At 45.4% G+C, this 17,174-nt stretch overlaps 1 protein-coding gene across 2 annotated transcripts in view; it reads right to left on the bottom strand.

The window, feature by feature from the left end:
* Positions 1-463: 463 nt before the first annotated feature.
* The window catches only part of PDPK1 (3-phosphoinositide dependent protein kinase 1), a 45,407-nt gene continuing 28,696 nt past the window's right edge, over positions 464-17,174 (bottom strand). For both annotated transcript variants that reach the window (XM_083474053.1, XM_083474052.1), the window contains 5 exons: positions 15,048-15,156; positions 14,486-14,577; positions 14,031-14,126; positions 12,701-12,826; positions 464-5,885 (listed from right to left, as the gene is read on the bottom strand). In XM_083474053.1, the coding sequence (XP_083330179.1) occupies positions 5,856-5,885; positions 12,701-12,826; positions 14,031-14,126; positions 14,486-14,577; positions 15,048-15,156 (453 nt within the window). In that variant the 3' untranslated portion in view covers positions 464-5,855. The remainder of the gene's footprint in view (positions 5,886-12,700; positions 12,827-14,030; positions 14,127-14,485; positions 14,578-15,047; positions 15,157-17,174) is intronic.

Below are 17,174 nucleotides of genomic sequence, written 5' to 3'. Positions count from 1 at the left end.
GCGCGGGTAGAGAAGTAGGTTCCGCCCAGGGGCGGAGCGAATTCCCCGCCAATCCACGGAGCTGGGCAACCGGTGAGCCCACCTCTGGGGGTGGGGCTGGTTGCCATGATGACGGGAGTCGCTCTGAGAACCCGGATGGGGCTCGACTGCCCCTCCCCTTCCTCCCCATTGGAGCTTGGCTGGGAAGCTCCGCCCCCACAGTGGGCCACACGTGGAGAACACCGGGGAAATCCTGCCAGATGGGGGAGGATAATAATAAAATATGTAATAAATGTAGTAGTAGTAATGCTGCGAGGCCAAGATGCGACCCTCCCTGCGCGAGCAGAGCCGAAGAACGGCCGGTGGGTTGGCTGGAGCAGCGAGGTTGGAAGCCGAACTCCAGCTGCGCCCTGAAGAGGCTGGGACACCGCTCCGACACCGCCCTGCAAGCGCAGCCCCAGAAACCAAGACCCACAACGGCAGCTTTGTTAGAAAGGAGACGTTTATTTCATGCACTTTACAAGGAGCGAGTGTAACGAAACTTTTCTTTAAAACATCCACACATATCAGTAATATATTTGTTCCAGAAGTGACACATCCACCTGAAAACGAACTAGAGATGCCTCGAAAGGGACTCCTCTAAGAAATCTTTCATTTTGTTCTGCTCACAGCCAGGCCAAAAGTACAGAGGCGGGGAAGGGTGCAATGCCAGGTGTCAAACTGCTGCAAAAAGTACTCTTCAAAGATAAAGAACTGGTGCAAAAAAGAACTATTGCTAATCCACTGTCTGGAAGATAAGATTGTACCACTTTTTTTAAAAAAAATAATTGATGTCACTGCTTCCCCCACCCTGGCAGAAAGCAAACAGGTGGGGTATGGGGGGAGGCACAGGGAGAGCCTAATTTCAAACCAGCCTCTCCTCATCAGTGTTTTAAAGGGTCAACCTTTCCAGAGCACAGAGGAAGGCAGTGTGATGATCTCACCTCTCCTGTTGGTTGGTCTACCTGGGAAGTTTTAATGTAGGAAGAACCCTCCTGGATCAGACCAAAAGGCAACCAAGTGCCCTTCCTGGGAAGCCCACTCATACTGCTGTATTCAAAAGCACAGGAGTGCCTCTGCTCATGGATGCACTACACAGACCCCCCTGACTAGTAGTAGCAATAATTCTAGGTTTGTAGTTAAGTTTTAAAAAGTAAAGCATGCATCAAGTATTCGGATTTGCTTCCTGTCCAGGTGCACAGAAAATCTAGTCCTTTGTAAGCACAGTGAAAACGCTGCCTTTGATAAACTTGGCCCCAAGCAATGACCTGTTTTCTACCCTATGGAAGGACAGAAAACACACTTTTCCACACATGACAATTCAGTTTTGTAAATGATGGAATGTTCACAAGCAAATGCATCTTCTTGATTAGGGCCCCACTGAAATGCAAGCAAACTTTCATTAACTTGCATTCAAGTTCTGTGGAAAGGCCAGCCCTTGACATTCCTACTGCATGACAATTACAGCCAGGTAGCCCTTTCAGCCCTCATTTTTGGAGCAAGTTGTCACAAAGCTTGAGGCACCCATGTTTCCCTAAGTAAATGCATTACCAACATCTTAAACGGCAGCTCTAAAGCAGGATTCAGAGATGGCCAAGATAGTGAAGGAGAACTGAATAAGCAAAGAACCACTTCCAGGCTTGTTTCAAATCCATTTTCTGTTTGCAAGCAGGTAAAGTAGCCCAGGCTGTGAAAAATATCTCAGTTCAGCAACAGCACTAAAAATGGAATTTGAAGGAAGGTCCAAGAAGTAGACAAAGACTGAACTTGGACTACAGCCTTTCAAAGGAACTCCATTTCTCCTTGAATTGAGGTGTTAACTCACATGCAGGGAACTATTGGTTTTAAGCCAGAGGGAGTCCATGCATCTCTTTCTAATGCCATACCAGTCCTACCCTCTGACGGTGACTGATTTTGGCTGTCTGCAAGGGAACCCCTACACACAAGTAGCAATTGCACAGAATGCCTGATGGTGTGGATGTCCTATGTGTGAGCATAGTTTGGCCCTAGTCCTATATCAGTGCGCAAGATCATTTGCTCCAGAGACCAGCATACTAGCAGAAAGAACCTTGCAATGAAACAGAGGCAACAGCTGCCACTCCTGGGGTAGGAGAGCATGTGAATGTTTGGCAACACTCAACTTTGTTAAGTGGCAGCTCTGACAGTGAGAAAGGAGTGTTCTCTCTCCCACCCTCTACAAGGACACAGCAGGCCTTGGGCCGATCTCTCCTCTTGCGACAAAAGCAATTTTCTCTACTCATTCTACCCACCTTTTACTAAAATATGTGAGAGTCAGGGAATGGCAGCATCCGGGTGTCAGGCCATGGTTGTATGTGTGCCTCTAAACTTATCTTTCTTGCAGGGGAAAGTGTCTGAAATGGGGCATGTTTTTTCCAGACTAAATGACAGCTTATGGCAGCAAGGGATGGGACAGACAAGACAGAAAGTTGCATGGCTAAATGAGCACAGATGTAACTGAAGCATCTATTTCTTTTGTTGTCAGGCATCATTGCAGGGCCTCTTGCGCCTTGAGAGTCAATTATCTCTTGGGGGGGGGCAGAAGAAGAGTTTGGATTTGATATCCCGCCTTTCACTCCCCCTCAGGAGTCTCAAAGCGGCTAACAATCTCCTTTCCCTTCCTCCCCCACAACAAACACTCTGTGAGGTGAGTGGGGCTGAGAGACTTCAAAGAAGTGTGACTGGCCCAAGGTCACCCAGCAGCTGCATGTGGAGGAGCGGAGAAGCGAAGCCGGTTCCTCAGATTACAAGACTACCGCTCTTAACCACTACACCACACTGGCAGGCCTTCAAGCCCCTTGTTTACATGAGAAACTTCACATTTGCTCTCCCCACCCCCTTTTTAAATAAATAATTGACATTTCTTTTAAAAAACTGAGTAAAATGAAGGCAAAGCTGAGGCTAAACTACAGCTGAGCAGTGCAACAAAAGTTGTCTGTCTCCACTTTAGTATTTCAGAGTCCAGAGACAGGAGGGCCCCACAGGCAATGGGAAAGTTTGCCTTTTTAAGCTGCTGAAATCTATCCAGTTCTCCAAGGGGGGGATGTAATTTGCATAATGCATAGAGACACTAACCCACTGAAGTGAGGAAAGTGGCAAGTGGCTGAAAGGAGCACCTGTTCTCTCCCCTTAAAGAACCTTAGCAAAGAAGCAGAAGGCACCTGGGTAGCCCTTTACCTGCTGTCCTCTACACTTCATGGTATAGGGTTTTTGGTACAATCTAAAATTTGTACCAAAGAAAGTGATCTTCTGCAGTGCCAATTTAAATACTTCCCCTAATTTTTAAAAGATACCTGGCTTCCAAGTTTCAGGAGCCTACAGACAAGTAACAAAGGGAAAAGGAGAGAATAAAAGGCCTGAGGTGGCAGTTCTGGGAGACAGAAGTAGAGCCACAAAGAATAGGAAAGCCCAGTCTGGCACCCACTTGCTTTCTGAGCTCTCCTCACACTGCCTACATTACCCATCACGAGGGCAAGAAACCTGTATTTTTTCTTAAGCCAACAATGGAAGCTGAGGTTCTCAACATGCTAAGCTTTATACCACAGACCACATTCCACAATCATGAAGAATACAAAAGGATTCCACACTTGCAAGGTTTAAATCCTAGGATGCAACTTAAATTTCATACTGTTCAACATGCTAAAACTTTTTCTGCGTTCAGTAAGAAGCCAAACCAATGCAGAGAGAAAACCTTGCCTGCAGCCAAAATCATCACCCTGACAGATGCTGGCTTCAGCCCCTTCCAAAGTGTCTCCTGATGCTTTCTGGCTTTAAAGTCAGAGGGGGAACAGGAGGAACATCAAAAATCCCCTCCTCCAAGGACATAAGGGGACAGTGGCAGCAAGGTGGGAAATCCCACCCCAAAGCAGCAAACATGTTCACTGGCCACTTGATGGACAGAGTGGCTGCTTCTGTGCTCCACCTCCTTCCACTCACCATGTTTTGCTGCTGCCCCCCCTCAAGCCTGAAATTTGTGTCAGTCAAATCCTTTGCTACTTACAGCAAAAACATTCAAAGGCAGTTTCTGGACAGGCATGTGCACCACCTTTAAGGAAAGGCTGTTTGGAGATGGAGGCCTTTCGAGTCAGTCACTCAGGCTGCCCTGGCAGAATGCGTCACAGTAACGGTGGGGCCTGAAGGAGAACAAGGCCTGTTCAGCCAATTCAAGAGCCATCTTTGCATCTGCATATATGTGCGCGTGCACACACAAATGCACACGCAGACACACTCGCAGTAACATTTCTTTCTACGTACACGAAATGTGATCTCTTAGCACATTGGCGTTCGCTTTACGGTAATCAAACACAGATGCCTAAAAAAGTATAAAAGTAGAAACATTTCACCCTTCAGAAGAATTACATTTTAGTAAATTCATTTCAATGCTAACATCTTAAAAAAGACAAACGGATTACTCAATGTTGAGGAGGGCCTTGCAACTTTCTGTGCAGACCAGTCTCCATGGCAAAAGACAAATGGCCCACTTGCTGATCTACTGGGCAGAAAAGGTTTGCCAAAAACCAGATCAAAAATGCAGGCAGACAAGGGATGCTTCAAGATTGTGAGGACTCCACACATCTGAATGGAAAAGGAAGGGGTGTGTATACACACAGCTTCTGTGAGTTGCTTAATGAAAGTTAAAATATAGGTAGCATGTTAAGAGAGCCTCAGACAAGCAAGGGCTCCTCTCTGTGCTCTATGAAGTAGAGAGATCTGTATATACTCCTTTAAACCTATTTTCAAAAGACATGCTAATGGTTTCATTTAAACACAGTACACTAAAAAGCTCCAGTTGTGTTTCTTCACATTTACCACAAGCCTCTCTCAATGAAACCACAAGTGTTATTGACAGTACTTGCCAAACATCAGAAGGAACTGCATAGATAAGAGAATGTAGAAATGACTGTAAACATCTGTTAAAGAATCACAATAATTCCTGCCTTCAGCTGCACAAACTCTGATGCTTTTGAGCACAGAGATTCTCATTCCCAGCCTTCATGATGGAGCACCCATGAAGACTCAACCCCCATGTCTACCTTCAGTGCTGTGAGTCCACGGGGGTAGCAATACTTGCAGGCATTTCTAAAAACGAAGAACGCAACTTTGGTGTGTGTGTGTGTTTTCGTGTGTGCACACATGTGTGCAAGGCAAGGTATTTGCCGTATTATTTTTGTTTAACTGGGGCTTCAATCCTAAAGTGTAGCTAAAATTGGAGGTTAACCTTTGCAGGAGCAAGTTACCTGGAGAGGAAGGCTTCCCTAGAGATGTGGGCAAAATAAGACCTTCTTCCCAAGAAGAGAATACCCTCTGGCTACTGAAGTAAGCAGGGTCAGGAGGGGGATGAAGATGCACCCCTCCCTTAGTCTGGGGTAGTGCATTCTTACAATAGATCCCCAAGGAATGTACAGCAGCCGCCACAGTCAACTGGAGCTGCTTAAGGATGTGTGCCCACATGTGGGCTGTAATTTATTCATAGCACCAAGTATGTTGACCTTGAACTGCCTACAATTATTAAAACCCAAATTGTTTCCCTACAAACAGCAAAGCATCGCTATATCTCTTCGGAAGGAAAGCATAGAGTGAAGTCAAATCTTCTTTCCATGGGATTAAGATCAGCACAACCGGGCACCAGAGCCAACACAACCCCTCTTGCTGCTGAAGGCAGGCATCTGCAAGCAGCCAGCTCCAGCTGCAGCACCACCTTCAGGGTTCAAAATCCAGAACTACAGAAATGGTCTGAACAAGCGACATCCTCTTGGTGCCAAGCCTCTTCGTGTGGCAATGCAAAGGAAAACTTGTCAGCATTCAATACTGGGGCACAGTTACATCCTTGAACCTCGCTCCTGCAAGATCTGGAAGGAAACAAACAACAAGTGGTGAGATTCTGCATGGTAAGGTTCTCCAGCAAGACTCACACAGTGGAAAGACTCCGGCATTCTTGAAGGCAAAACCTTAAAACAGGCAAACAAGCTGATTTTGTTCTCTGACGCAAGACACCTTGGCACATGATGGTGAACTAGGCAGTCAGCTGCTACTCAAAACATAGGAAGTTAATTAAGGGAACTGCCAACAGGCCAGACTCACCCATTCCCTACAAAACTAGCTAGGTTGTACAGCTAGGCCAGTGTATGTGAGTGGTCCAGCTCCCAGTTTGAAAAGAACAGTTGTGGATTAAAAAATGGGCCATTTATGCGATCAACAGCTCGCTTTGCTGATTATGTTCTCACTAAGTGTTAGTGGTAAGAAGTGTTTGAGAGTAGAATGGACTCCCTCGGAAGGTGTGGGCTCTTCTTCCTTGGAGGTTTTCAAGCAGAGGTTGGATGGCCATCTGTCAGGGATTTTTCAGCTGTGATTCCTGCATTGCAGGGAGTTGGACTAAATGACCCTTGGAGATCCATTTCCAACTCTACAATTCTATGACTCTATAGCATTTATTAGTATGACATATGCAATCTGAAAGTAGGGGTGCAGCCACTGGAAATCCCCCTCCCCTCCTAAAGGTTAATTCAAATGAACAACAGCTGTAGATCACAACCTGAGGCTGCAGAACCATGCCTGCCTGGGTTCTTTGCTCCAGTTTTGATGCCCTCCCTTTAGTGCTTATTTTACTGTTTTTCAAGCAATGAGGATGTCTTCAGTAGCGAGTGTGCTAGATTTAAAGTTTCTAATACAGTACAGCCTGTCTGCCTTTTCCAAAGAAAGATGTACAAATACCCCACTTTCTGGTGTGTCCAGTCATCAGTCTTAGTTTGCGTATATACAATACTGAAGGATTATGCACTTTAATTGGGAGGGGGTACACTTCACTCTCCTCTTTGAGGCAGAAATGTGTAACACATTTTTAGACAATTGTAAGGTCCCTCTATCAAATTTTCAGCAATTGGGATCTAGTTACTGAGATTTAATAATTCCATAGTATAACTTAACATTCTGAAGGAACGATATGTAAATATCCTGGCTTCGTGGATTTTTCCAGCAATTAAGTATCTTGCCCTGTATCAGGGTTGGAGAACCCTTTTGGCTGCCTCCTCCCTGCCTGGAACCTGGGTGGTGATGACATCAACTACCAGAAGAAACCACCATAAAACTCCAAGTCACTTTGGAGACACCTTGGCCAAGAACAGGAAATAAAGGTGTTGCAGTGGCAGGCTGTGCACTCTGACACTTCACAGGTGGCCTTGGTTGCCCACAAGCTGCTGCCTTCCTCCTCGCCTGGGGATGTGCAGTACAGATCAGAGGTACTTTTCAGCCCTCAACTGAAGGACCTGGGAAGGGCACTCAAAGAGCCACATTCCAGGCCACTATTTGTGTTGCTTGAGGAGGACAAGGACTAAGGAGAACTCAGTGCAGTGGCTCTGCCAGAGAATCAAGGAGCCTCACTCCTTGGCTTCACCAAGCAAGGATAAGATAGTTCAAATAATAACATGAATCGTCATTATTTTTAAAGACCCTTATCTGCTTAATAGCACTGGCATGTTGGGAACCCAAAACATCTCAGGGCAAAATATCACTTGTAGCCAACACAGTGTGTGTTGATGTTTCAGCACTGCGTCATTTGGCCAGCAACACCTGCAGTTTCCACTATGCCTCTTCCTCATCCAAAGAATTTCCAGGGACCTTCTCTGTAAAATCCTCACCTGTTTCTCCTCTTTGCATCAGCACTGATGAAAATGGATAGTGTTGGCCTTGAACAGGGACAAATCCCCACTCAGGGCAAGCAGGGAAAAACACAACATGCCTTGCTTTTACTAGATTGTCGCTAGGGAAATAAGAGTCAACAACACATCAGCTGCATTAAAAACAACTCAGGACCTTGATTGTGGAATCCACTAAGTAGCTCAAGGCCAGTCCCTCATACAGTAATGCAGGGCTTTATATACTTGGAGGAGGGGCACACTACGGGTGTGTGAAGCACAGGGAATTTCCAGCCCATCCCAGTGCTGCTTTCAGGTACAGCCGCCATTGGAAAAGTTCACACCTCCTGACTCAGACTCCTGGCACCCTTCTCCCCACCTCTTTCTCCTTTCATCATGGCAAAACAGGGAAGGTGTACACACTTGTAGTCTGCTCACTCAGCAAAAGAACCAGACCAACGTTCTACTACAGCTCTGGCAGCCATGGTGACAATCCTTCTGCTCTTTTTGAACATGAGGCTGTTCCCTCCAGAAAGAAAAGAACCAAGATTATTTTTGAGCAGGAGACTCCTCTTGGAATGAACCTACTGGATCTAGTCCACTATCCTGTTATTACAGTGGTCAACCACTGTGAAGCTCACAAGCAGCATATCGGTGCAACAGGTGCACCATCTGCCCACTTACACTCCCCAACAACTGCCTCCAATACTAGCTATGGGCCCCATAGCTATCTACAGTCTCCTCCTCCTCCTCTATAAATCTGTCTAATCCTCTTTCAAAGCCATCATCTTGCAGGAGTGTGCACTGTGTTAGGAAGCACTTCCTTTTCTCTATCCCAAATCTTCCAGCATGCAGCTTCCTTGATGACCCCTCTGAATTCTAGTATTAGGAGGGAGAAAGAAACTCTATCCACTTTCTCCACAAACACAGAGTTCTTTCCAATTTGTTTCCCCTGCTCTCATAGCAGATGAGATGCACCCAAACTCAAAGAGAAAGCAATTGATTGAAGACAATGTTTCATGGCATGCAATCCGGAATTCCTGAAGGCGTACTAGTTAAAAAAAGAAAAGAGCAAGCAACCCAAAGTCTGTAGCCATCATAGGAAGGCAACCTGGCTCAGACCTTTTGGCCCCTACCTTCCCCTGGTTTTCTAAAGTGAAAAGCAGATGGGTTCCCTGGTGGAGTCTTGCTTTCCTCCCTGTGAGAAGAGCCACAAAAACACATTTCCTCTGAAGAGGACCAACAGCAGCAGGAAGTAAAGGAGCCAACACACAAGTGGACCACTAGGCAGTCTAGGGGCCTACGGCTACCCGGCAACGGGGTCAAGGCAGCAACTACAAACACAAAACAAGATGCACCAGTGGGAGAGGCCAGAGGGAGGACAGGCAGGTGGGTGAAGTCCTAGTGCTCACCATGGCATTCACACTTAATCTGAGTCATTCATATCGTAATCCGTCTCTTCGTCTTCACTCTGAGTTTCATGAAGCAAGTGCAAAGAGCAGGAAGGAAAGGAAAAGAAAAGAGTGCAAGGTGAGTAAAGTACAAACGTCCCCAGGCTGCCTGAGAGAGGATTCAAGGCTTCTGCTTGGTGATCTTTGGACAACTGGCCCATTCACTTCAACAGCTGCCCTACACAAGGAGATCCAGGAAAGAGATCCGGAAAAGTCTGGCCTGGATTTGTCTTAGCAGGAGACTTCTGACCAAGCCAGCCCCTGAATTGTGAAGGGTGACCCAGAAGAGTCTTCTGCGAGTTGATCACAGAAGCAATCCAACAGTGCAGCCAGCCAGTCAATCGCTGGAAGAGCAGCTACAACGCAAGGAAAAAGCCACCACAGTGTGAAGAGGGCGAACCACCACTGAAAAAAGCTGTCAAGCTGCCAAGCAGCAGCAAAACACCCATATCCAGTGTCAAGGACCCTCTGGCACAGCAAGGGACATGGCGCACAGGGCTGCAATAGGTGGGTGTGTTGAAAACGGAGTGCCTCACCTTGCACTAGAGTAAGTCACTAGTTACCATTCCATAGGTTTCACATCCAGAAGAGGCAAACAGCTTATGGTTAAATCCCACCTTTTGGTGGCTAAACATTACTAGCCTGGAAACACTGGAAATTTAACTTTCGTCCACAGACCGAAAACAGTATTTCTAATTTATGTGCTTTCTTGTGAAAGCAGTTTAGTAACATTCAGGGTGTCTGGCTCAGATGCTGTAATTCCATATTCCGTCATCCTTTTGTCTAACTTCCCCCAACCAACTTTTTTTGGTTAATCAAGATTTAATTGGGCATGGGAGCCCGAGGTTTTTGTTGTTGATATATTTAAAAGCAAACTCTTAAGGATGTGCATAAGAGCCACCTCTCTCTTCAAAAGAACTCAGAGAGATGCCTGTCCCTTTGCCCTGTGTCCCAGCCACCATCACCCCACCCCCATACAACCTTTTCTGATAAACATCCAAACAGTTTCTTAGCTGGTTAGCAGCTGCTCTGCAGGGTGTGAGCTGGAGAGCACTCATGCCTGCAAGGACACCTGGATTCCACCTCGTGTGCCAGAGGTCTTGTTGAACTACGACTGGCCATTAGTGAAGATGCAAGAAGCTGGGCTTCCTCGTGTCTGTGGGCTCTGCCCTGCACCTTTACTAATTCACCCAACTCCAACATCATCTTCCTCCTTCTCAACAGGCACAAATCCCAGCATGGCCACTTCTCTCTAGCATGCAAATGCCACACAATGCAAGAGTGCCAGATGAACACAAAAGACCTTGCCTTCTATCTGTGCCCTCTTCATTAATTCAGGAGTTCATGCAAGGATCTTGAAGCTTAGATCTTTCTGAACATCACTATAGCATCTGGCACATCATTTGCACCTTCAGAAACAATCACTCTACAATCTGGCTGTCTGTTTACAAAGCCAAAGGCCAAGGGAAAGCATAAGGTAGAGAGTGAAATAGGACAGTGAGACAGAAATCGCACATTTGCTTCCAAGCTGCCTGGCACACTGTTTGCCAGCTTCTTGGACAACAGCAGCAGCAGCAGCTTCATTTAAAAAGGTGCAGATGGATGGAAGATGAAGGGCTCAGCGCAGAGAGGATCTCCTAGGGAGGGAGGCTGGGGGAAGAGGGGGAAGCTCCCATGTAAGAGCTGGGAGGGTTCACCCGTTTGTGTGTGTAATAAAGGTCAAGATATAATTATGACAGAGAACCTTGGTTTTTTCCCCTCCTCATCTCTTTCTACTTCTTTATTGTCTTCTTTTGTGTGCCTATTTATCTTCTTTTGATTAGTTTGGCTTTCATTGTATTTTATGTGGAAAACTCAATGAAAAATGTGCAGAGGGCTGGCATTAACTTATGCCCATGGCACAACTGTGTTAATTAACAATTATGCAAGGATGGTGTATGAAACCAGAACCTTGGTTCATCTCAGTCGACTGTAGCCTGGCATAGGCCTGATGCATCTTGGAACATATGCCCCTTTGCCTTTCTCTCCCTCATCCCCGGGAATTCTGATCCTTTTGTCTCTACTGAATGCCACATGACATGAACGCAGGCATGCTGATTTTAACCGCAACAGAGCAGCCAGACAATAACACTGGCAACCAAGGGCAGGGCCTCTAATTATAGTCCTGTCGGCAGAGTGCTTTCTCAGGCCAGAGGGAAATTTCTCGCTATGATTTATGGAAAAGCTAGGAGTAGATCAAGGGGCTGTTTAACTCAGGGGGGCTAAGACAGCCAGAATTGGGCTCCACGTCGGCCCCAGGACAGGAGATATTAGCCACACACCGGACTCTCACCACTTTTTCGAAAGTAAGAATATCATTGACATTATTGATCAAGTTTCACTAAAAGTGTATTTCAGTAGCGAGTCTTTGAATTGTGTAGGTGGGGGGAATTCCTCAGAGCTCCACTTTGCCTCTTTCACCCTGCACTCACAAGGAAAGCTTTTGCTGGATTTAAGGCCATGAAACCTTGAGTACCTCAAGTTGGAAACTGGAGAGAAAGAGAACCCCGGTCATGGGATACCCTACCTTTCCTTCTCCCAACACAGGGCATCTTAAATTCTCCAGCTTAGAGTTATGGGTGTGTTAGAATCATAATCAAAAGCACCTGCAAGTCTATATACCGTATTGGCCCGAATATAAGCTGCACCCAAATATAAGATGCACCTTTAAAATTGGAGGGGGGGGGGAAGAAAATATACTTGAATATATGCTGCTCCCATCCTTGCTGCTTCTGGTTGCATACTGGGCAGGGGGGAGCTGCGCTGCACTGCCAGCGGCCTTTCCCCTTCCTCATTCTCTCCCTTCCTGGTCTTGGGGGAGAGGACAGGGAACTACGTGCAGGGCGAGCACTACTTTGCCGCATTCCTGCCGCTGTTTGCCCCGCACTCCTGGCTGCATACCATAAGGTCGCGAATATAAGCCACACTTTTCACGGTCGGAATTTGGGGGGAAAGTGTGACTTATATTCAGGCCAACAAGGCATGCCTGTGTTGGCATACATAAATTAGCCTTGACACAGAAATGTGATTTATATGCCTTTATTTTTTGGTTGCAATAAATGAAGGTTTCCGTGTTGGTGGGTGCGTTTGTGTTTTTTGGGTTGCACCCACATGCAGGCACACCTAGAATAGAACCTGTCATTTTCCAGAAAAAGGTTTAGCTGCTCTTTGGGAGTTGGGTGTTTGATGATTAGACATCCATAACCATTAGAGATTCTTTTTGCATGGGGCAGGGTATCTTCATACAGTTGAGTTTAACAGCAATGAAATGGACAGAAGCCTAAAATGGCTTATGAAGGCACCTCAGTGCTCTATCACACCCAAGGCTGGTTTACTGTTGCTCCTGCATAAGAGGTGTGATGTTGGAGCCTCCTTTTTCCACAACTGCTCAGTGTGCTCATGTGTGTCTTGTGCTTGGACACCTGAGAAAGGGTGGGCAGAGGATACCCAAGCAAGCTCCTTTCTTAGTAGCGACTGGCAAACAACCTTTGATGGCAGAGGAAGGCAGCAGCTGGGCCTTGCTCCACCCTGAAGATGACTCACCTTTGCCTTTTCGCTGGGCTCACTGGCCGTGCCATAAGGGGTGTTGTGCAGCTCCTTGGAAACAACACAAAGGAATTCGGCCTGGTCTTCATTCCCATAGTTATAGGAAGATCCAATGTTGACTAGCTGGAGGTGGGAAAGAGAGACAACTGAGGGGGGCTGTTCTTGTGCTTCAGACAGAACTTAATAAGGGATTACAACCAAAGCTCTGACAGTCAACATTCTGGGCTATTAAATAAAGGTGGAGCTCTCTCCTTCCTGTTCCCACAAGGGGCATCTAACATTAAGAGTGGCCCCTGTCCCTTCCTATAATTCATGCTCAGGCAGGAGAGTGTGGCATTGTGCAGATAGGAGGCGTCAGTGTTTCACAGGGAGTGTAAGCAATCCTGACCACACAGAGCACTGACTGTGTAAACACACAGCTGTGAAACTCCTAGAATGTTGCACAGAAGGAAGACTGCAGGCCTAGAGCCATCCACAATGGATGTACAAAATACAGGCCCAGAGACAGAGTTGTGGGGATTCCACACTCTTCTTTGCTCTTGGAGAGCTAGTGCCTGTTGAGGGACAGTTCTGAGCCAAAAAGATTTTGCTTGATTCCTCCTGCTCTCCAAATCTCCATTAACTGAGAATCTTCCACCACAGAGAGCTGTGGTGCTTGTACAAACAAATACCAGTGATCTGATCAGTACTGCAATACTGATGGCAGGATCTGAAGCACTGGCACTGACATGGCATCTTGGTGGACAAACATAACTACATGGCTACAGTTTAGAGCCTAGTTACAAGAATTTCTAATTTTTAGCTGTTTTTTGTGTGTAACGGTGTTCATATCACCACCAGAGTTAATCCCAGAGGACTATGTTTCCAAGAGCTCTCTACATAAAAAGTGGAGCAAATGGATCTTTGCCTTGAAATGGCCACATGGCACAGTGCTGGAGGAATGAAGTGCTTCGTGCCTGCTGTGTGATTTCCCATGGAAATGCCAAGAAGGTGCAACTCGGGCTGAGAGTATAAGCTGCAAATCAAGCATCTCCTAAGGCACAAGCTCAGTGGCACACCCAAAGGCTTATTCCCAGTAGGGAAATAATGATATTGTCCTTCTCTACAGAGTTACTTTAAGAAACAACTAGAGTTAATATGTGACGCACTTTGAGCAACCAGGCAAACTGCTGTAAAAGTACAAACATTTGTCTGAGTTTCCTGACCATTCCAGGACCCAAGCCCACAACACCCACAATTATTCCAACCCTCACACTCCTCTTGCCTGCTTTTTTGTTTGTTTGTATGGTCCTTGAAAGATTGAAGTGTTTGCTTCCCGTTCTCTTACCTGCTCAAATTTCCAGCCATCAGACATGGTGGAGACCATCTGAGTCAACTCCTCTTCCTGGCACTGCAGCACCCTGTAAACGTGCTTGACTGGCACCTTTGGTGAAAAACACAGAGAGACAGCTGAAAGATGAAGCAGGCCAAGAATGGCCACTGGTTTCAACCATCATGTCTTCCAAACGAGTCCCTTCTCCGTTATCACTGAGCTCCAGAGTGCAAAAAAGCCACTTGTCTCAGCCTCTGCTGAGATCTCTCTGCTGCCCTCCTCCCTTTTGGCATTGCCACAAGCACAAACATTTCACTCACGGAAGGAAAAGGGGCATCTGATACCACCAGAAGCCACTTCTCATAATTCCCTCAGTTTGGGCACCAAACACAGCCACACATTCTGAAATGAAGTCAAGCCAAGGCTACCTCAAAAACAAATCAATTTTTTAAAAAACTAGCAGGTCCTACCTGTGAGATTTTGCTGTCTCGTTCCCTTATTTTGTCCTTTACAAGTTTGATTAAGGATGTGATGTTGTAGAATTCAGCTTCTTCAAGCACACCTGATTGGAGGGGAACACAAAGTCAAAAGAGGGCCTCATAAAACTCCAGCTACTTGTGAGAAAGTCTGTGTCACAAACAGGCCCTGAGAGGCATTGCATGGCCAAGCAGCAGACTGTCCCTCTGAAGCACTGCCCTGGTCAGGATGAGGCAGGGCCTCTGCTCCAAGACCAAAGCAGAAAGAGAAAGCCCAGGAGTAAGGAGAGTGTTCCAGGAAGGTCACGCACCAGCCAACAACCTCCCCAAAACAGTGACCTCACAGCACTTCAGGTGCTGGAACCTGGTATCTAAAGGATCATTCAGGTCTCAAGATCTGAAGGCCACTGCAAGTTGCAGAGCAATGCTACAAACTAGCCCAGCCCAAACAGGCTGCCATGCTTTGCATATGTGAAACCAATTACTGTACACCCAAAGTGATTTTTCACAGATGTGATCAAACATTAAAGCTGTCTTCCTAAACAGCAAAACATACCTTCCTCTGCGAGGTCTTTATTGATAACCAGTTTCCCGTGTCGGAGATAATTCAACACCGGTCCAAAGTAGGTTGGATCTCTGTCTATTAAGTAGGCACCTGTTTCATCCTAATTAAAATATGTGTGTTACTTGTTTATATAGAAATTGTCTTATCACACTTAAGCCATCCTATTCCCAGATCAGCCAACTAAATTAAAATACCAGATTAAATTAGTGTGAGACCCCACAGAGATCCTGACATTCCAACCCTGACATACCCTCATCCTAAACCAGAAGCTTCCACCATGGATTCAGTGCACCGCATTAATGAATAATCAGCGCTTCAGTATGGAGGTCTTAATTGTGAAACAGAGCTACTACTCAGCTAGTTTCTAATCTCTAATCAATTACCGCAAGGGATTGTGAAAATTAATAATTTGGCTCAAATGACAATCAATATTAATGTGGGGTAAGAAAAGCTTAATAACGTTTATCCAAATGAGAACCATCCATTTTATTCAACCAGTAGTTATGATCTTTATACTAAATAATAAACCTAAAATTGCAACCAAAGCAATAAAGCCCTCAAATCTCTGGGTTAGATCCAGGCTTAGAAATGTAATGAATGGTCCCTACAGTTCATAAAATGCGCTCTGACTGAGTTGAGGTATCCATTGCAGGAAGAGGGCTTTCTCCAATTCTCCCTGCAGACCCCAGCAATCTCCCCTACCCAAAGGTTTTGGTGGGTCCCTCAACCATCTGGAGCAGATTTTTGGAAGGCAAAAGGAACCGAACAGGAAATCAGCAAAAATCTCCTCCTCCTGTCAAGAAGAGTGGCTGTTTAATAAAACATCCAAGGGGCTTAAAAGGTATTTTGTTACACACCGGTACAGAAATATGATTTTGTAGAAGGTTGCCAGAGCCCTTTGAATTCACATTATTTTTATGAGCTGAACACAAAAATTCACCATCCAATCAAGGCTCACAGCATTTTCCTGAATGACAATTTTGTTATTGTGCTTTCCCATAGGGGTGGTTCCAATTATTAAATTTGCCCTGATATTATTTGTTTTTATTACACTGGCTTCAATATTTGCAATTTATAATATTTAGAGGGGGAAAATGAGTTGGGGGGGACATGGCAGAAGTGTATAAAATTATGCATGGTGTACAGAAACCTCTCCCTCCCTCAAGACTCAGGGCCACACAACAGGTTGAACTTTTGAAGATTTAGAACAGACAAAACGAAGGACTTTTCATTCATTTTTCCTTGATATAGAAATATGGATGTTGTGACAATAATAATAAATGAAAGTGAAAATGCAAAAACAACACTAAAACAAAGGAAATCACAAGAACTGAATTTCCACTAGGATTTTTTAAAAAGAAAAAAGGAAGGACTTCTTCACACAGCACATAGTTAAACTACAGAATTTACTCCTGCAAGAAGTAGTGATGACCACCAACTTGAACGGCTTTTAAAAAGGATCGGAGAAATTCATGGAAGATATGGCAACCAATGGCTACTAGCCACAATGGCTATGCTCCGCCTTCACTGTCAGAGGTGCTATGTCTCTGAAGCTCAGTTGGAGGGAAACCCAAAAGGGAGAGTGCTGCTGCTGTGCTCAGGTCGTGTTTGTGGCCTATTCATTTGAGCTTTGTAAACTGCTTTGATTTTTTTCCTATGAAATAGTGGTATATAAGTATTTTTAATAAATGCCCATAGGAATACAGAGAAACATCAGACAACATTTTTACATGAAAATGCCCCAAATTCACTATCAAAAGACAATGAACATTATAAAATTGTAAAACTAATACTACGTGATGCTTGTGGTGCAAAAAAACTGGGAATGAAGAAGCACTGATCTTCATACATCTTTTTTTTTTTTACAAATGGAACCCTTTACCACCTTTGTCTTATCATTATAGTTCACTCCTCTGGTTACTCACTACAAAAATCAGCTTCTTGTTGCTGTACACAGCCCATTTCTGATGGCCAGATCCTGATGGATCCATTTAATGATTAAATGTAAACTCAAATCCCACTCTGGACATTCATGGCTTACCAATTCGGTGTCTGTTCTGGTACTTCCAGGACATAACATACAATATTCGTAGCACGATGCTACAATGTCTTTTGCAT

Source organism: Podarcis liolepis (genome assembly GCF_965112155.1).
Source record: "Podarcis liolepis genome assembly, chromosome: 14".
In the NCBI taxonomy this organism is placed as follows: domain Eukaryota; kingdom Metazoa; phylum Chordata; class Lepidosauria; order Squamata; family Lacertidae; genus Podarcis; species Podarcis liolepis.
The sequence above is the reverse complement of the archived record's forward strand: the minus strand, read 5'-3'. Positions and strand labels throughout refer to the sequence as shown.